Genomic DNA, 21,487 nt, shown 5'->3' on the forward strand with positions numbered 1-21,487 from the left:
CATGCTGAGTAAGTTGGTGGTTCATTCCACTGTGGGGACCCCTGTTTAATAAAGGAACTAAGCCGAAAAGAAGATGAATGAATGAATATTAATTTACTAAAGTAATTGTAACCAACAAAAAACTTAATAATAGCGTACTCTTTTGTTTCTTTAACTATATATAATTCACGCACATACAGTTGAAGTCTGACTTATTAGGGCCCCTTAATTTTTTTTTTATATTTTAAATATTTTTAAATGTTGTTTAGCAGAGCAAGAACATTTTCAAAGTATGTCTGATAATATTTTTTCTTCTGGAGAAAGTCTTATTTGTTTTATTTCGGCTAGAATAAAAGCAGTTTTTTTAAACACTATTTTAAGGTCAAAATTATTAGCCCCTTTAAGCAATTTTTTTGATAGTCTACAGAGCAAACCATTTTTATACAATAACTTGCCTAATTCCCCTAACCTGCCTAGGTAACCTAGTTAACCTAGTTAAGCCTTTAAATGTCACTTTAAGCTGTATTGAAGTGTCTTGAAAAATATTATTTACTGTCATCATGGCAAAGATAAAATAAATCAGTTGTTAGAAATGAGTTATTAAAACTATTATGTTTAGAAATGTGTTGAAAAAAAGCTGCTCTCCGTTAAACAGAAATTAGGGAGAAAAAATAAACAGGGGGGTAAATAATTCAGGGGGGCTTATATATCTGACTTCAACTGTATCATGTAGAAGCAAACTTTTATTTTGGATGCGATTAAAAAATAATAATAATAAATAATTAAATCACCTTAACGACCACAAAGCAACACCAAGGGAACCTTTCTAAACACATTAGCAACACCATCACAATGCACTAAAATGAATCAAATACCTTAGCAATCACATAACAACAGCATGTCAGCAATCATGAACACCTCATAAGGGTAGCAGTGGACCCTTTTCACAAGCCTGTTATGATGCGTTTAATGGTCATCAGCATCTTAAATCCTTAAAAGTTTTTAATATTTAGATTTTTTTATTAAATGTATGAAAATGTGTCTATGTATTTTATTATCTTTGCTTCAAATTACAAAAAACAAATTACCGCTTGTGCGAGGCGTGTCTAATGCTGCGTCTGCGGGACAGGACAGTAAATTTGACGTTATTCTGTTCTCTGGCCGCCGTCATCAGTCTCACACAATTTTTTTTCCTTTTTCTGAAAGTCTTTAAAACATAATCATGGAGTTTTTCTTTTATTATTTGAGCAAATAAGTTTGTAAAAAAATATTAGTTGTACTCTCCCATTTACTGCGCTCTAAGTTCCGTTACAACTTCCGCTACTAAGAATCCCAAAAATGTGAAAAGGGTCTATGGGTTTTGACAGCAATTCAAAGTCCCGGTGTTAAGCCTTCACACAGTAGTTCAGATGGAGACGTAAATTCACACACGCTGGCTGAATGATACTGAAGGTCTCTGGAGTGCAGGAGTGTAGAGTGACCTGTTGTCAGCAGGAAGCCCAGTTTCCCTGTCAGTCACGCTTCACTATAATGTTCAATTCTCCAGCCCGTCTGACATGCCTTCTGTTATGGAGACCATGTATTTATGTGCTTCTCTGTTTATAGTTCACAGTAATCTGACAGCAGGTTGAATGCATGGCTTCAAATACTGCCTGCCTGCCTGTAGACACGCCATGGCAAAAGAGATTTAGGCTGATAAAACTATATCAGCAAAAACTCATTTTCTTTATCAGTACTTTTGTCTTGCTTTTCTGTAAGAATATGTAAACATTCCTAGATGAAAATGCATGGTAAAGGTTATTTTTAAAAAGGGCAAAGTGTAATAAATGTATACCGTTGTAAAGTAACATTTTTGATACATTAATTTTATAAAAATAAACAGGGGTGTTGCTGGACATAAAGCTCTACTGGGGCAGGGGCCCCCCTCAACCGCACCACCCAAAAAATAGTTTACCCTTTATATAAATAGCTATACTAAATCTTATAAATTAAAATGATAATATTATGAATAATTAAAATTATGAATATTAATAAGAATAATAAGTATTATTATACAATCATTATTCTAAATAAATAACAGAAATTAATCCAATGTAAAGACACAACTGGAGAAATATAAAATCTTTTAAGAAATCTTTTGCAGGAATTTTAATTTCATATGACAATTCTTGCCTCCTGAGACCCAAATTTTTTTTTTTCTTTTTTCTGTGATTTCCTAAATCCATTGTGTTCAAAAAAAATTGTACAATTTAGAGTTTTTCATTTTGTTTTATTTTTATTTTACAGCATGTCCACTGTAGTGGACCACAGGGCCATTTTAGTTCGAATCGACCGCCAAAATTAGACGACAAAACTGTACAGGATATGGCTGTAAAGGGATATTGATCCATATAAATATAACAAAAACTTTTTTTTTTGCTTTTGTATTGAAACTCATGAAACAGTTTAGTTTGAAAGAGAGCCGAACTAAAAAAAAAAAAAGAAGTGATGTTAATCAAAAAAAAAAATTAGCATAAAAGCGATTTAAAACTGATTGTCATTCTCTAATTGTCTCTAATTCCCTAATTGTCTGATTGTCAGACTCTTAGAGTCTCCTTCAGCTATCTTATAAAGAATCATCCCTGCTTTAGTTCTGGCCCCCACAACATGCAGTCATTAATTACATTAAGATGGTCCTGGTGTCCACTATAGTGGACGTTTAAAAAAAGATTTTTGAAACACAAACAAGTTAACAGCTTTGAAAGCTAAATGTATTGTTCCTGATTCTTTAATAAACAAACATATATATATATATATATATATATATATATATATATATATATATATATATATATATATATATATATATATATATATATATGTATGTATATGTAATGACAATAGTAAAAAAACAAAATTAAAAAGCAAAATTTTACACACCTCTCTCCTTCCCATAAAATGTGCGTGTTGGTGTATGTTGCCCATTTTGGATGCAGTGTAAGAAGTGGTTCCTAGCATGCCAGCCAATCAAATGACATTTCACTAGAAAGCCCAGGATGTTCTCTGAACAGTACAAAAGGACTTGACGGAGTAGCTCTAAAAATTCAAAGAAAATTCATGAAAAAATAATGTCCACTACAGAGGACACAAGTCAATGGCCGGGGTCTCAGGAGAATAGAGAACAAAACTATTTTTATATAGATGTGCATAGAGAATAGCGTCTTTATTCTTGGATTTCCAATCTTAATTTATAGACTGGGATCTAAAGTAAGCTGTAACTAAACACATTTACTGGGGCATTGGCTATTCGTCTGTTTTAAATAGGGTCTAGATAAAAATTTTTTGTAAAATATAAACTAAAAATATTAAGGGCTGGAAGATGGCTTGGATTAAAAGCTGTGGATAACTTTTTAAGAAAATCGAAGTGAAAAATTATCACAATATATAAATGCATAAAGTTACATTTTAATTTTAACAGAACATTTAAAAAAAACATTGTTAAAATAAATCAACAAAAACACATGACTTAATGTAAAATAAAAATAATAAATTTAAATAATAAATAATTAAAATAATAGCAATAATAATAATAATAAATAATTGAAAAAAACAAAAATATACCTTTATTAAGTAGTTTTTTGATATGTTAGTTTAACAAAATACAAATTTTATAAAGTAAAAAAACACAATTATGGGGGTTGTGAGATGCTTTACAGTAAATAAAAAGACAGAAAAACAAAAGGAGAATATACAATAACAAAATTGTGTGTAAAAATGTGATACATGCAAACATTGAAACAAAAGTATACAAAATGATTATATATCAATTTACATATAATTAGTTTCATATACATACATATTTTGTATCTAAATATAAGCATTTCCTCAAATATATGCATGCATGTGTGTATTTATACATAATACATATGCAAAGTACACATACATATTATGTCAAGGAAAACAACCCTTGTTTATAATTGTGCTTCTACTACTAAAAAAGCATGTCTGAAGTTATTAAAAAAGGGATGCACAATATATCAGCAACTATATCGGCCAATAATTGCTCATTTTAATGTTATCATTATTTGTTTGGAAAAAATGAAGCCGATATTTGCAACCTGATAAGTTTTGTGTTATTTCTGTTGGCTGAACCACGTCAAACGCTTTTCTGCTGGCCACATTTAAATTATTATACTGGTATTTTTATTTTGAGTAACGTTCAGTGATTTGATTGTTTTATTTATGCATTTTGTTTTGTCAGCGAGTAGATTTTATTTATGTTAAATAAAAAGTGCACAAATGCATGAACATCACTTTAAATGAGTGCTCACCAAAAAAGCTTGTTGTGTCAGCCTTTTTAATTGAATAAATTGGCGATTTTGGAGTTTTGGAGTTGCCACCTTTTTGAATATATTTAATAAAGATGGCAATAGAAATAAATAATTGATTATTAAAGTTCAAACTTTTCTGAAGATAAGGCTTTAAAATGAAATATATTGTTCAACTGTATTTGTTTGCCCTTTATTTTGAAGTAATGCAGAACATTTTGAAGCTTTATATACTGACTGTCAGCCTCCAAATCTAAAGTGTTATCTGTTATCGGTCAGAAATTCCTTCTCTACTAAGAGATTATAGTATAAAAAATTGCTTGCCATAACTTTGTTGCTATGTAAGGTGTTTGATTCGTGGTTATATGTGGTTGCTGTAAATACTGTAAATGTGTTTTTGCATATTGTAAACTGGAAGGCAAACTAATAGCAAAGCTTTTGCCAAACACAAGATTTACAAACAGGGATAGAGCCAATTCGGTGGGAATGATTGGGAGGCCAGGACACTGGGGTTACATCCCTACTCTTTACAAGAAGTGCCATGGGATTTTTAATGACCACAGAGAATCAGGACGTCGGTTTAACTTCTCATCCGAAAGACACTCACTGACAGTATAGCGTCCTCTTCACTTGACTGGGACATTAGGAGTCACACTGACCGCAGGTTGAGCCACCCCTGCTGGCCTCACCAACAGCAACCTTGCTCTCCCATGTGGTCTCCCATCCAGGTACTGACCAGGCTCAGCCCTGCTTAGCTTCAGTGGGTAACTTGGGCTGCAGAGTGATATGGGATATGATTCATGTGTCTAATAAAAAGGGTGCTGGAAAGGTAACATGCTTTATTTTGTTTTGAGCTCTGCTCTCCTCATGACTCATGTTCTGTAGTTATGTATTAGCAGTGCAATTCTGCTCTTCCTCTTTAATCCTTGCTCCTCTTGAACCTCCTTCCTTCATACAGACTGACTAAAAATGGATATTTCAAGAGCTGCAGCCTTAAAAGGCTCACAGCCCCCCCCCCCCTCTCTCTCTCTCTCTCTCTCATAATCCACTCCTCTTGTTTTGTGTCTCAAATACAAAAATGCCAAAACTGTTTTCTTTGTTTTGTTTTTTTTCTTTCTCCATGGCTAGGTCTTCCTAAATTTATTTTTAAAAACTTATATAAGCACACTATGTTGTTTATTACAATAACACTGAATCTACAAGTTAGTTCAGTGCTCAGAATTTGCACTAATGAAATAGACAATGAGGTTTTAAAGTCAGTGACAGTCACTTTCTGTCAATATGATCTCAAGACTTATTTAACAAAGTATTTATCATCACAAAATGTTATAAGTATGCACTGTATCTGTACACTGTTTAGTCTGAAAGAATGATTATTTTTACTAGTCATAATTTTAAAAACTAAAACCACAGTCCAAACACAAGCGCTGTAGGGGAATTCGGTAAGCTAAATTGTCCGTAGTGTACGTGTATGAAGGAGAGTTTCCCAGGACATCTGCTGCATAGAACATATGCTGGATAAGTTGGCGGTTCACTCCGCTGTGGTGACCCCTGATTAATAAATGTACTAAGCGGTAAAAAAAATGAATGAATGAATGAATATATCTTTTTTTATAAATAAGTAAATATAATCTGAGAATAACCCATATGTTAACATTTTTTTTTTTACTTCATAGATAATTTTACAAAACAAATTGCTTTGAAGTTGAAGTTGCATACCCTCATCACGAAAGTATTACTTTTAGTTTTTTTATTCATTCAACCATTCATTCATTCATTTTCCTTTGGCTTAGTCCCTTTATTCATCAGGGGTCGCCACAGCGGAATGAACCGCCAACTTATCCAGCATATGTTTTACACAGCAGATGCCCTTCCAGCTGCAACCCAGTACCAGGAAATATCCATACACTCTCATTCACACTCATACACTTTGGCCAACTTAGTTTATTCAGTTCACCTATAGCGCATGTGTTTGGACTGTGGGGGAAACCGGAGCACCCGGAGGAAACCGAAGCCAACATGGGAAGAATACTGTATGCAAACTCCACACAGAAATGCCAACAGACCCAGGCAGGACTTGAGCCAGCAACCTTCTTGCTGTGAGGTGACAGTGCTAACCAATGAGCCACCGTGTTGCCCACTTTTAGTTTTTTCTTTCTACAAATCTTTCTTTTTTAAGTAAAACTATTTTAAAAGATGTGTATTTTTGAGGCCTTTTTAGTTTATCTTTTGTTTTAGGAACGTTTATCCTCCGGCTCAAAACAGTCCTGAATGGTTTGTTATAAAGGTGTAAATTGTTTTAACAAAAATTATGTTGATATAAAATATGGCAAAGCTCATTTCAAATCAATAGAACATCACATAATATTTTCCTTTTCTTTTCCTGGGGTTAAAAACAGGGCCGGAGTGGGACTCCTTTGTGGCTCTGGAGTTTCAAGCCTTAGACCGGCCCACCTCAGTCGACGACTGACTATATTAAAATGACGTTATTTCCAATTCAGTTTCAAATGACACTAACATGTCTTTTTCAAGGACACAGCTGCCTTAGAACTTTTCATAAATATGAGAACATTAATTCTTTATAGATATCCAGTCCTTTGTAAGGGTTGTCACAGAAGAAAAAAAATGTACCCCTACATAAGTAACCCAAACAGTATTTTATGTCTTTACACTGAAAATGAAAAAAACATATTATATTCTGGTGAGGTTCGAACTCGGATCAGCGGCGTCATAATGTAACATGCTAGACCACAATGGCGCTGTCATGCACAGCATTGTTATCTGCTGCTATTGATTTCTACTCTTTATTTTACCCTACTCTTTTTCTCCCCTTTTTAGATTTCTGATCAAGTTATGTCATATTTATTAATGTAGTGAATCATCTGATTTTCATTGAGCAGGTGTTATATTCATTAATATTAATTAATATTCACTAGGGTACCGCTGTTTGGGGTGGAATGGGGTGCAGCCCGCAGGTTAATGATGATCATCATTATCCTGCGGGCTGCATTTTGCTCACGGGGCTGCGAGAAAATAAATAAAAAGAGCGGAGCTGCGGCAAAAGAATGATTAAAAAGAGTGAGGTTATGGTCAAATAAACAAATAAATGAAAAAAGTGCAACTGCTGAGAGTGCAAGCAGCTAGGGACACCGGCCCTCGTGGCCAAAAAACGGACCGGCCCACCGGGAATTAGCCAATCCGGGCCTGGTTGAAGATCACTTCCTTCATTGGACAATTGTTTGTAAATGGTTTTTTGTTTCTTCACTTTTGCACACTAAGAGTTTGTTTGTATTTGTGTCCTGCAGTACATGTGGTCAAAATGGACGCTGGGAATGTGAACAACACGCCTGTCTGATAGAGGACGACATGATCCAGGAAATCAACAGGAGAGACTATGGGTGAGCATTAATACAGGTGTTTAATATGCTGTGTATGAAGTGTAACTAGTGCACAAGTGAAAGTGCTTTCCTCTCTCATTCTGTCTCTCCAGTTGGAGGGCAGCAAACTACAGTCAGTTCTGGGGTATGACACTGGATGAGGGTCTGCGGTTTCGTCTGGGCACAAAACGCCCCACACGGACCATTATGAACATGAATGAGATGCAGGTCAGTTATTTTTATTTTTGTAATATTTGTGTCTGCTTGTCGGATTTTTGCTGTAAGAAATGTTAATTGATAATATTTATAATATTCAAAAATGATTCGCACTCATCAAGTAATTGCTTCGTACTGGTTTTCTTTCTTCTTTTCACATTCTTCGAGTGATTTAAAGGGTGAATGTTAATGACATTCACAATAGAAAAATGTGCAGTCAATAATTGTATTTCTTTAAATATGGATACTGATATTTTAATATTTAATTAAAAACACAATAATAATGTATTTACAGTTTAAAATAACTGTTTTCTATGTGAACGTATTTTTTCAAATGTTATTTATTCCTGTGATGCAAACAATGCAAGTTTTCAGTGTCACACGACATTTCAGAAATCATTTGTATTTAAATATTAAAATGATTGTAATAGTTATACTCTTACTTAAGATGCCATTTTTTACACAGTTAGGTCGATCTGCATTCTCTAAGTATGCTCCATATGTATGGAACGAGCTTCAAGATGTACTACATATGAAATCCGTACCATCTATTACTATATTTAAAAATATTTTAAAGACTGTCAATTTAGAACAGTGCACATGTTTTAACAATTAACTATGGTTTATAATATTTTTGTGTGTCTATGTGTCGTGACATGTATTTATTATTATTAATATTATAACATTTTATTTATTTATTTATTTTTTGTAACTTTGTCCTATGCTGCCTGTCTTGACCAGGACTCCCTGGTAAAAAATATATTGTATCTCAATGGGATATTCCTGGTTAAATAAATAAATAAATAAATAAATAAATATTATATATATATATATATATATATATATATATATATATATATATATATATATATATATATATATATATATATATATATATACATTTTTTTAATTATTTATTTTCTTAAATATTTACTATTTTCATCGCTGGAAAACAACATGATGCATAAAAACAGAATTAAGAGTAAAAAAAAAGTCACTGTAGATCAACATAATGAATTGATGGTACTAAAAAAAACCCAATAAATTTATACTGATCCCAAACTATAAACTTTTTTGGGGTTTGTCACAACCATTAGCTAAGTTTAAAAAAACTTTAAACCTTTAAGCTATGTTGTTATCATTTTACACACAAAAGTTATATCTTGGACCTTTTTAATATAAAACAAGATTAAAAACACTGGATAAATAAATGAACATAAAACGATTTCGATTTGAGTTTGAGAAGAAAGCAAATATGAATTGCCTCAAGAGAGTTTGTCCACAATAACAGGACTGAGCAGTCAGAATTCAGCCCACAGATAATCTCTTTATTCATGTTTCTGCCCATTGACGGCTCTGCTCATCCGCTCTCACGCTCTGTGCTGTGTCTTCTGTGTAATGCTGTTCGCCGTTAGGAATCATCAAAGCAGGAATAACTGAGCGGATTCGGAAATCGGCTTGTTGTTTGATCTGTGCTATGCTGTGCAGTGAATGTTTTCGTCTGGATGTGTGTTATTTGATGTGGCTCAATGAGGCTGTCTCTGTGCAGAAAGCGTGATCCACACCAACACCTTACATAAGAGCTGATTTCACTATTAGAGATGGCTGGAATTGATTTGATGCTGATGGGAGCAGTTCATTTACAGTAGATAGATAGACACTAGATAGTAGGGGTGTGCAGTATAGTATAAAAATGGCTTTTTGTTTTATACCTCAGTTTTAAAGTTAAGTATAGTTTCAGCACAGCATAACTGAACACTATTTTCATTCATTTATTTTCTTGTCGGCTTAGTCCCTTTATTAATCCGGGGTCACCACAGCGGAATGAACCGCCAACTTATCCAGCAAGTTTTTACGCAGCGGATGCCCTTCCAGCCGCAACCCATCTCTGGGAAACATCCACACACACATTCACACACTCATACACTACGGACAATTTAGCCTACCCAATTTACCTGTACCACATGTCTTTGGACTGTGGGGGAAACCTGAGCACCCGGAGGAAACCCACGCGAAGGCAGGGAGAACATGCAAACTCCACACAGAAAGATGAATTGGGATGTTGGAAATCAACAATATGATGTTATGATATGATTTCCAACAATGTTGGAAATCAACAATATGATGCATTACTACAGGATTAAAAAAAACAGCATTAATGTAAAAATGCTTTTAAAAGTCACTATAGATCAACATAACAAATTGGTGCTGACAAAAACAAACAATAACTTTATATTGACTCCGAACTTTACCATTTTTAACCATTAGTAAAATTGCTTGCCTCATTATTTATTATACATTACTGTAATATTAAATAAAAAAAATTGTAAAAGAGACTTAACTGTTCATATATTAAAGGTGCAGTAGGTGATTGTCTTCAGAAACATTTGTTGTTTTGCTGATTGAAATTCTCTTCACAGTCCAATATTAATGATTAAAGTAAATGATCTAAATCAGTGGTTCCCAACCTTTTTTTGCCTGAGACCCCCCTTTTCCCCTGAAAATATTGTAAGGCCCCTCTCCACATTTAATGATATAATCGCTCATATAAGTTTGCAGTAATGATGACAAAAAATGTTGTTTTCAAACAAACGGTATGTTTATCATATAGGTATATAATTTTTTAAAATCTAGATTAATCTAGATTAAAATGGCTCATTTGAATTTTGCCGAAGGCATTCAGAATATGTGTGCTACTTAAATATTTTCTCAAGCCAGATGGCGCATTAGACCAGGAGCTCATCTCCGGTTTCTCAAAATGCATCACAAACTGCTTGAGAAACTGTTCTACTATGATAATTAGTGATGAAAATAAATGATGTTCAATAAGATTAATTCATTCATTTTCTTTTCGGCTTAGTCCATTTATAAAAAAGCGGTCACGACAGCGCAATGAACCACCAACTTATCCAGCTCGTTTTTACCCTTCTAGCCGCAACCCATCTCTGGGAAACATCCACACACACACTCATACACTACGGATAATCTAGCTTACCCACATAAACTGTACCACATGTCTTTGGACTATGGGGGAAACCGGAGCACCCGGAGGAAACCCACGCAAACGCAGAAAGAACATGCAAACTCCACACAGAAATGACAACTGACCCAGCCGAGGCTCAAACCTGCAACCCAGCGACCATCTTGCTGTGAGGTGACAGCCCTACCTACTGTGCCACTGCGTCACCGTTTTCTAAGATGTACCTATGTTTACTTTAGGCCTAGATAAGCTCAAGCAGCGATTTTTTTGATGACCTTAATCCAACTAAAATCATAACTGAACTAAACAGAAATGAAATTAAGGCATGTGGAGTATGCAGACATTAGTGGCATTTTTGAAGTAAACACAGCGGTCTTTAGGACCTTTGTAGTTATGCATCATAATGTTGATTTCCAACATTGAATATCCTAGCGACCCCCCTGTTGGGAACCGCTGATCTAAGTGTGTTTAAACTGCATGTATTTTTATTTTCTGGGTAAGGAATAAAACAAAAAAATGTTCGTCCAATTAAATATTGTCGGGCCGACATCTCCTATATTTCCAAGAAGTAGCTCAAACTGTCTATCAACAAATGCAGATTTGGGCATTAGCATGTGCGCGCCTGCATGAGCTCCGCACGTTCATGACACGAGACAGTCACAGTCACGGCAAAATCAAATGCTGAATCGAAACTTTTTAAACTCCTGAATCAATATTGGAGTGAGTTTTGCACGCTGAAGGAAGGATGACACCATGGCTGAAGTATTTCTGTTAGACAGGTAATGTTCTGTTGTAAAACTACTTTAGCTTCACGCAGAGCTGATGCAGATGTTGTTGTTACAAATGGGTTATATGCACAGACGTGTTGTTCAGCCACTGAAATCTCCCGGTGAAAGATTGATGAGACTATTTTCAGTTTCATAAGGTATTTTTACAGCATCGATAATGTAGATTTAAATTTAATTTAACAACATAACGTCATTAAATTGTGCTATTCCGCCTAGCCTACTTTACTGAGCTGAAGATGCTTTTATATTCACATTGGGTCATTTCTGAACCCGCTCCCTATATTGTTTACCGCTTCTCTGAATATTCGCTCTGAAGTAGCATGTAAGTTTGGCTTAGTAATATGTGAAATTCCTGCACGCTGCCGGGCCAACCACTACATACACTTCTAACTGGCGGATGACATGAACTAGTGGGTTATCTGCTGTCGTGTCACGTGTTTCTGGAGGCGTGGCTTTGAAACAAAGTCCCTCCCCTGCCGTCCAAAGCTAATGCTAACCGATTAGCATTTTGGCAGATCACCTACTGCACCTTTAAGATTTCTTCATCAAATTAAGTTATTCAAAACTAGATGCCTCAAATAAAGTTGTACACATGCATTCGTTCATACAGTTCAATACAGTACTGTAACTGTCCACACTGGACCAAAAATCCACACACTGAAATGTATTTACAGAAACATCTACATCATTACACACTTACCAGATATGGACCCTTATCCTTATCTTCCTCCCCTTCCTCTTGTACTCTTCCTCTCCATCCCACATCCTCCAACATGTCTCCACCTGTCTCTAAAACCAATCCTAAAGCCTCAATCTGCTTAAAACCCACTTTGCACGCACACTAATGCGTGCACTCAGCTCTGCTCACACACTCACACACTCTTCACTTTTTCTCTTGGCTCAGCACGAGTTCTTGGGTCAAGTGTTGCTGCGAGCCGTGGCCCTTCAGGGGCCCTTTAACCATCGCAATTTACCACCGCATCACCGCTCGACTTGACAAGCACCTGCATTCCAGCGGATCATATCTGCTAGTCGTCAGGGAGAGAATCATGACGCTTTCACAAGCTGGAATGTAGGAGGACGGAGACCAGCAGCTGTGCTTTACCAAAGACGGAGAACGTGCTAATGCATTCCTCATTCACAGCGCATGAAAGCAAAGTATGACAGAAATGAGTCCGGAGAGAGATTTAGATTCGGGATGTGTAGGACAAGCATGAGGTTAAGTTAGGGTTATGTGTTCACATCTGGTCAGTTTTAGATCATCAGGGGATCGGTAATTACTGGCAACTTTTTGGATGCTTCTTTAAACATCAGTATGCAATAGATCTAATGAATGCATGAAGTTATGAATTTATAGATCCTCATCTCGATGCAATATGATGATAAATGGACTCAGGAGATGCATTTGAGCATTTCAGCTGGTCAGTTTTGATCATTAGCGCATGGGTAATTACAAGTGTAGGGAATCGCGAGTAGGAGACAACTTTTTGGATGCATTTTTAGTGTGTTTTAAACATCATTTGACATTAAATCTGATGAATGCATGAATTTATGAATTTATAGATCATCATCCTGATGTAATATGATCATAAATGTACTCAGGAGCTGCATTTCATCTGGTCAGTTTTGATCATTAGCGCATGGGTAATTACAGGTGTAGGGATTTGTAAGCAGGATAACAACTTTTTGGATGCTTTTTTAAACCAATATACATTAGTTCTGATAAATGCATAAAGTTATGCATTCAGATATTATCTTTTCAATGCAACGTGATCATAAATGCACTCAGAAGATGCATTTGAGCATTTCAGCTGGTCAATTTGATATGATTAATGGATCGGTTATTACAGGTGAAGAGATTTGTTAGCAGGAGACAACTTTTTGGATGCTTTTTTAATCATCAATATGCATTAGATCTGAGGAATGCATGAAGTTATGAATTTATAGATCCTCATCTCAATGTTATATGATAATAAATGGACTCAGAAGATGCATTTGAGCTGGTCAGTTTTGATCATTAGCGCATGGGTAATTACAGGTGTAGGGATTTGTAAGCAGGAAGACAACTTTTTGGATGCTTTTAAACCAATATACATTAGTTCTGATAAATGCATAAAGTTATGGATTCAGATATTATCTTATCAATGCAATGTGATCATAAATGCACTTAGAAGATGCATTTGAGCATTTCAGCTGGTCAATTTTATATCCTTAGCTGATGGGTGATTACAGGTGAAGAGATTTTTTAGCAGGAGACAACTTTTTGGATGCTTTTTAAATCATCAATATGCATTAAATCTGAGGAATGCATGAAGTTATGAATTTATAGATCCTCATCTCAATGTTATATGATAATAAATGGACTCAGAAGATGCATTTGAGCATTTGAGCTGGTCAGTTTTGATCATTAGCGGATGGGTAATTACAGGTGTAGGGAATCGCGAGTATGAAGACAACTTTTTGGATGCATTTTTAGTGTGTTTTAAACATCATTTGACATTAGATCTTATGAATGCATGAATTTATGAATTTATAGATGTAATATGATCATAAATGTACTCAGGAGCTGCATTTGAGCTGGTCAGTTTTGATCATTAGCGCATGGGTAATTACAGGTGTAGGGATTTGTAAGCAGGAAGACAACTTTTTGGATGCTTTTAAACCAATATACATTAGTTCTGAAATTAGTTCATAAAGTTATGCATTCAGATATTATCTTTTCAATGCAACATGATCATAAATGCGCTCAGAAGATGCATTTGAGCATTTCAGCTGGTCAATTTTATATCATTAGCTGATGGGTGATTACAGGTGAAGAGATTTATTAGCAGGGAAACAACTTTTTAGATGCTTTTAAAAACATCATTATATATTAGATCTGATTAATGCATGATGTTATGAATTTAGAGATCATCATCTCAATGTTATATGATAATAAATGGACTCAGGAGATGCGTTTGAGCATTTTATCTGGTCAGTTTTAGATCATTAGCTGATGGGTGATTACAGGTAAAGAGATTGGTGAGCAGGAGACAACTTTTTGGATGTATATTGGTATGTTTTAAACCTTAATATACATTAGATCTGATGAATGCAGGAAGTTATGAATTTATAGATCATCGTTTCAATGTTAAATGTTTATAAATAGACTCAGGAGATACATTTGAATTGTTGTTCATTACCATTTATTTTTAATTTATAAAAGAGACCTATGTTATGACCTCTAGGGGTTAAGTCGTAACAGAAATTAGTTGAGTGAGGAAAATCGCAATGAATTGAAACGATCGTGTAAAGAATGTGTTGAATTAGGGTTATTGCACACTGAATTCGAATTTTTCGCATTTTGCACATTCAAAATGAATTCGATCTCACATTGTTTCAGTCGTATTGACACACTTTGAAACTTGAATTCGTCATAAAACAATTTAAATCAAGTTCGATTTTTTTCTGGGGTTTTTTCGCAACGCATTTTGAGAGGTGTTTTCCCAGTTCAGAGCCACTGTACACGTGGTATAAATCCATCACCTAACTTTATGACAAACGGGGTGATAATATAAAGTCAGAACGTGGCGGCCAGTTGAGAACCCCTATGCTGGATTTAGTGACCGGTGTATCTCTCCCTCCTGCTGTTTGGGGTGTGTGTATGTCCATACATTTGAAGTACTGTCCATAGACATTTTAATAGCAAGCTAGACGCCTCATGTTCCATTTCTGTCCATTGCTAGGAATCTCTTCAGGAACCAACGAGCCCAAAAAAATTAAAGGAATGCATTTATGGAAATTTCTATTCTGTGTTATTCTTGTCGCCTTTGCCAAAAAGTGCCATTACGCTACTAAAAGACATTTCCTGTGAAGAAAAACATTCAGTTTTACTTTATTTTTTACAGATGAATATGAATGGAAATGATCATCTGCCAAGTTACTTCAATGCAGTGGACAAATGGCCGGGGAAAATTCATGAGCCCTTGGACCAGGGGAACTGCAATGCATCATGGGCTTTCTCAACTGCAGGTGAGACAGCGAAAACACAACACAGACAATCAGTTTCTATATGCAGTATATTAGCTTTTATATAACATGCGCTGTCAAAACACATTTCGATATGTATCAATGCAAGTGAATTGGCTTACTGAAAAGTCCTTCTGCATATACCCTATTATATTAAAAGCAGTTTATTAATATAGCACTACTAGTCATCAGTGAATTGGGTAGGCTAAATAGCCCGTAGTATATGTATAGATGAGTATGTATGGATTTTTCCCGGTGATGGGTTGCAGCTGGAAGGACATCTGCTGCATAAGAAACATATGCTGGATAAGTTGGCGGTTCATTCTGCTGTGGCAACCCCAGATTAATAAAGGGACTAAGCCGAAAATGAATAAATAAATGAATGAATGAATGAATGAATGAATGAATGAATGAATGAATGAATGAATGAACAATCATCAGTGCTGACGCTCATATGTGAACCCCTGTGATTCACTGCTAGCTGTGGCATCAGACCGGATCTCCATTCAGTCCATGGGTCACATGACGCCTCAGCTCTCGCCCCAGAATCTGATCTCCTGCGATACTCGGCATCAGGACGGATGCGCTGGTGGACGTATCGATGGGGCCTGGTGGTTCATGCGGCGCAGAGGGTAATTCACTGCATGTTTAACACACAACCACAAAATTAAGAGCTAATCTAAGTGCTGCACATTTGATAGATAATATTTAAAACTGTCACATCATATTATTTTTCTTAAAATCAGAACATCTATTCTAACAATTACGCATCAACAACATGTTATTAAGGAAAATGTCACAGTTTCCACAAGTGTTATTAACAGTAATAGTAATATTAATGAACAAATCTGCAGCAAATTAAATTACATGATTTATAAAGGATTATGCGACTAAAATCTAGAGGAATAATTCTGAGGATTTTGCATTTCATCATGGGAATAAATTCAGTTTGAAAATTATAGAAAAATATTTTTGGGGGTTTTCCCACATATTTAGATATATGTTTGAGTAAAACATCTTCCAAATTTAAATGAAATTTACTGTTATTTAGAGTTTTTTTGTGGAAGAAAATAACAAAAAACTAACAATGTTTTCATGTTTATATTAATTGTTAGACAACACATTAATAATGTTTTAACTCCAGAAAAGTAAAGAAACAAAAAAATATGGAACTTGAAAGTAATTCCATTTTGAATAGATTTTCTTTCATGTTTTAAATGGAAGAAATTTTATTTAAAAATTATATTTAATAATGGAAGAAATTCTATTAAAAATGGAAGGAATTCTAATAAAAAAATCAAGAAATTTTAATTAAAAAAATGGAAGAAATTCTATTAATAAATTCTATTTAAAAATGAAGGAATTTTAATAAGGAATGAAAAAAAATCTACTAAAAATGGAAGAATTATATCAATACATTTTATTAAAATGTAAGAAATTTTATAAAAAAATAAATTTTATAAAAAAAAATAAAAGAAATTTTATCAAAAAATGGAAGAAAATCTATATAAAATGGAAGAAAATCTATATAAAATGGAAGAAATTCTATTAAAAATGGAAGAAATTCTATAAAGAAGTTCTGATAAAAAATGGAAGAAATTCGATTAAAAATGGAAGAAACTATATTAAGAAATGGAAGAAATTTTATTAAAATGTGAGAAATTTTATTAAAATGACAGAAATTATATTAATAAATTCTATTAAAAATGGGAAATATTCTATTAAAATTAAAGAAAGTATATTAATAAGTTCTATTAAATTGGGAGAAATTATATTAAAAATGGAGGATATCTTATTAAAATATGTAAGACATTCTTTTAAAAATGAAAGAAATTCTATTAAATATGGAAGAAATTTTATTAAAATGGAAAAAATTATATTAATAAATTCTATTAAAAATGGGAGAAATTCTATCAATATGGAAGAAATTATATTAATGAATTCTATTAAAAATGGAAGAAATCTTATAAAAAAATTTAAGAAATTCTAATAAAAATGGAAGAAATTATATAAAAAATTGAAGAAATTCTATTAAAAATGGAGGAAATTATATTAAAAATGAAAGAAATTCTATAAAAATGGAATAAATTTTATTAAAATTGAAGAAATTATATTAATAAATTCTATTAAAAATGAAAGACATTTTATTAAAAAATGGAAGAAATGTCATTTTTTGGAAGAAATCCAATTTTTTCAATCACATCAAATACTAAAAATGAATATGCTGTTATGTGATGACAGTCTCTTGATAAATTGAAAAACCGATAAATTATTTACACCAATTGCCCATTCCTGAATATACTGTAACATCACAGATCATGCAAAAATGTTTAAATGAGGTCAAGCTAATTCATATTAATTTCCAACAATGTAACCAGTTTCCATAAAATTACATTGTCCAAACTTAGATACAGGAATTACGCAATTGGAATATATTCCCAAACATCAATAATGATGTCTTTTTGCTTTTTTTTTTTATTTCCAGGGTTGTGACACAGGACTGTTACCCCTTTTCTCCACCAGAACAAAGCGCGGTTGAAGTTGCTCGCTGTATGATGCAGAGCCGAGCGGTGGGCAGAGGAAAGAGACAAGCCACAGCACACTGTCCCAACAGCCACAGCTACCACAATGACATCTATCAGTCCACCCCACCATACAGACTGTCCACCAACGTAAGTCCAATCACACTGCTTTTCCAGACACTTCACCATGTTTATAGAGTACATCAGGCATCCCGTATGTCTCAACATGTTAGGATTACACTCTCTATTAAACACACAGTCATCTGCCTGCGTAACCAATGCTTTAAGCATCAGTGATTTACTGTTTTTTCCTTCACACCCAGCATCTGTGTGCATTTTTGCTCGCGATTTCTTCATCCATCAAAACCCTTCAGCTCAAAGCCAAAGGGAGGAATAATTCTCAACTGTCTGGAGAGGATTTAGATTAGTAGTCCTGTCATGGTTGGATGTATTCTCTCTAACCATGCATTTGTCACATAGTCTGTGTTAAATATATTTCTCTAGGCATGTTTTAGATCGTATATCATTCCAGGAATATTTGAGGAAATTATTCAACTTTTATTTTTATTAATTGATGAACTTAATGGTAATTTTAATAAAATAAAAATATAAAAAATAAGTTAATAATAAGTATATATTATTGTTATTATTATTATTAATAATAATATATATTTAATTTTTTTACAACTTTATTTATTAGGTTTTTAAAAAATATCAAAACACATTCACTTTCATATTCACTTTGTCCAACAAACACTTACACAACAGTTAATTACAGATACTCAAAAAAGTAACAATAAATGAGTAAAAAAAAAATGGAAAAATAGAAAACAAATACTGATAATAAAATAATATCAATAATATTTATTTATTTATTTTACTTTTTATTTTATTTGTTTATTTATTTTACATTACATTTTTACTTTATTTTACTTTTTATTTTATTTATTTTACTTTACTTTTTACCTTATTCTAATTATTTATTTTACTTTTTTACTTTAATAAACTTTTTTATTTTATTTATTTCACTATTTTATTTTATTTGTTTATTAATTTTACTATTTTATTTCATTTATTTATTGCACTATTTTTTTATTTGTTTATTTATTTTACTTTTTACTTTATTTTATCATTTTACTTTTTTATTTTATTTATTTTACTTTATTTTACCTTTTTATTTTATTTATTTATTTTACTATTTTGTTTTATAATTTTTTTTATTTTACTTTATTACTTTATTTTGTATTATTTACCTTTTTTATTTTATTTTATTTGTTTATTTATTTTACTATTTTATTTATTTATTTCACTATTTTATTATTATTTTTTGCTTATTTATTTAACTTTTTTACTTATTTTCCTTTTTTGTTTTATTTGTAATTTATTTTATTTTACTTTTTAATTTAATTAATTTGTTTTATTTTATTTATTTATTTTACATACTTTGTTTTATTCATTAATTTTACTTTTTTACTTTATTCATTTATTTTACTATGTTATTTTATTTTAATTATTTATCTATTCTAGTTTTCTTTTTTATTTTATTTTACTTTTTTATTAAAACGTATTTCTTTTATTTTATTTAACTTTTTTAATTTATTTTAATTTTTTATTTAACTTTTTTATTTTATTATATTCTATTTACCTAGACAGCTTATTTCAGAGCACTGTTTCTGGAACTCCTATAGGAATGCATTTACCTTTGTTTTGTGATGCATGCAAAAATGGCATTAGTCTGGAAAACGCTGTTCATTCTCAAATTTCCTCAACTTTCTTGACATGTTGTTTTTGTTTTTTTCCACTTGCAGGAGAACGAGATTATGAAAGAGATTATGGATAATGGCCCTGTGCAAGGTATGGATTTCTCTCAATGTGTGTATGTATGTCTGTTTGTGAGCCAGAGGATAAGAATAGTCAAAAGCACATGGCTAATGACGGTTAACGCAGTCAGCAAGCAATCAGTCTGTCACATTAGTCACCATGGATACCGTAGACGCCCGTACAAAGCAATTAGTTTACACAAAAGGCCTAAACTCATCATATATTATACAGTACATTCTTGAGAAAGTCCCCTAGAGTAATATGATGAGGGTGTGTTGTTCGGAGTTTCTCCATGATCCCGTGCCAGTGTTCTGTTGTATTGTTCCAGGAGAGAATCCTGGATTTTCGCCAGATTTCACTTCTAATCTTTGCAAAAATTCTGCCTAACCTCTGACTTATATTGAGAAACAGCAGATGAAAAGATAGTCTACATGTGCATGAGTGTGTGTGTGTTCATTTAGCTCTGTTTGTGCTGAGGATCTCCTTGTAATGTCTGGAAAAACCCAGTTTAAAGCTTAACATATATTTAAGTTTATATGGATGTGTGTACAGTAGTGATGTTTCAATGTACAGTACAGTAGTAATGTTTCAATACCCCAAATACAAGCCAAAGATTTATTTGTACAGATATATGTAAAATTAGTTGTTAGTAGTCACCTATTCTAAATGAACTAGCATGTCCAATTAATAATATAGCACATATTTCATATTTAAAATAATGTATACTTCACATTTAGTGATATTTCATGATTTAATTAAATTTGAAGTGTTTAGTTGATTTAAAGTTTATTATTATTCTATAATAATATATCATATATTATTTAATAATATATCACATATTTCCAGTGTTGAGGGTAACACATTACAAATAGCGCGAGTTACGTAATAATATTATTTTTCTAAGTAACGAGTTTTATGCATTACTTTAAAAAAATTAAGTAATAATATTTGAGTTACTTTTTCAAAAATAAAACTTGAGTTACTTTTTAGATTAATTATTACACAATTAAAAAAATATATTTGCTGAATTAAAATTAGTGTAATCACATTGAATTACAAACTCAATGAGACAAAAATACCAAAGTAGTAAACACATTGCTTTCAACTTTAAAATATCTGTATACACGGCATGTATAGTGTCTGGAAGTTACCTTTGGGGAGTAGCTAAATATTGTTCTGCATTACATTCGAAAGTAACTTTCCCAATACTACATATTTTTTATATTAAAAATATTGTATACCTCACATTTGGTGATATTTAATTATTTAATTAAATTTGAATTATTATACGTTATATGTTTTGGCCTCCGGGTGTCACCAGCGAGCTGTTTTAATTGCTTCGAAATGATGAATCGCTTTGTAAAGCAATTGGTTCAGTTGATTTAAAGTTTATTATTATTCTATAATAATATATCATATATTATTTAATAATATATCACATATTTCCAGTGTTGAGGGTAACACATTACAAATAGTGCGAGTTACGTAA

At 32.7% G+C, this 21,487-nt stretch overlaps 2 protein-coding genes across 2 annotated transcripts in view; one reads left to right on the forward strand and one right to left on the reverse strand.

The window, feature by feature from the left end:
• trioa (trio Rho guanine nucleotide exchange factor a) overlaps positions 1 to 21,487 on the reverse strand; it is a 784,286-nt gene that overhangs the window by 532,553 nt on the left and 230,246 nt on the right. The window lies entirely within an intron of this gene.
• Positions 1 to 21,487, forward strand: part of tinagl1 (tubulointerstitial nephritis antigen-like 1) — a 61,504-nt gene that overhangs the window by 26,553 nt on the left and 13,464 nt on the right. Inside the window, 6 exon segments of the mRNA NM_001044977.2 lie at positions 7,592 to 7,684; positions 7,777 to 7,891; positions 15,535 to 15,658; positions 16,137 to 16,287; positions 18,141 to 18,327; positions 19,986 to 20,031. Of these exon segments, the coding sequence (NP_001038442.2) occupies positions 7,592 to 7,684; positions 7,777 to 7,891; positions 15,535 to 15,658; positions 16,137 to 16,287; positions 18,141 to 18,327; positions 19,986 to 20,031 (716 nt within the window).

Source organism: Danio rerio, chromosome 19 (assembly GCF_049306965.1).
Source record: "Danio rerio strain Tuebingen ecotype United States chromosome 19, GRCz12tu, whole genome shotgun sequence".
In the NCBI taxonomy this organism is placed as follows: domain Eukaryota; kingdom Metazoa; phylum Chordata; class Actinopteri; order Cypriniformes; family Danionidae; genus Danio; species Danio rerio.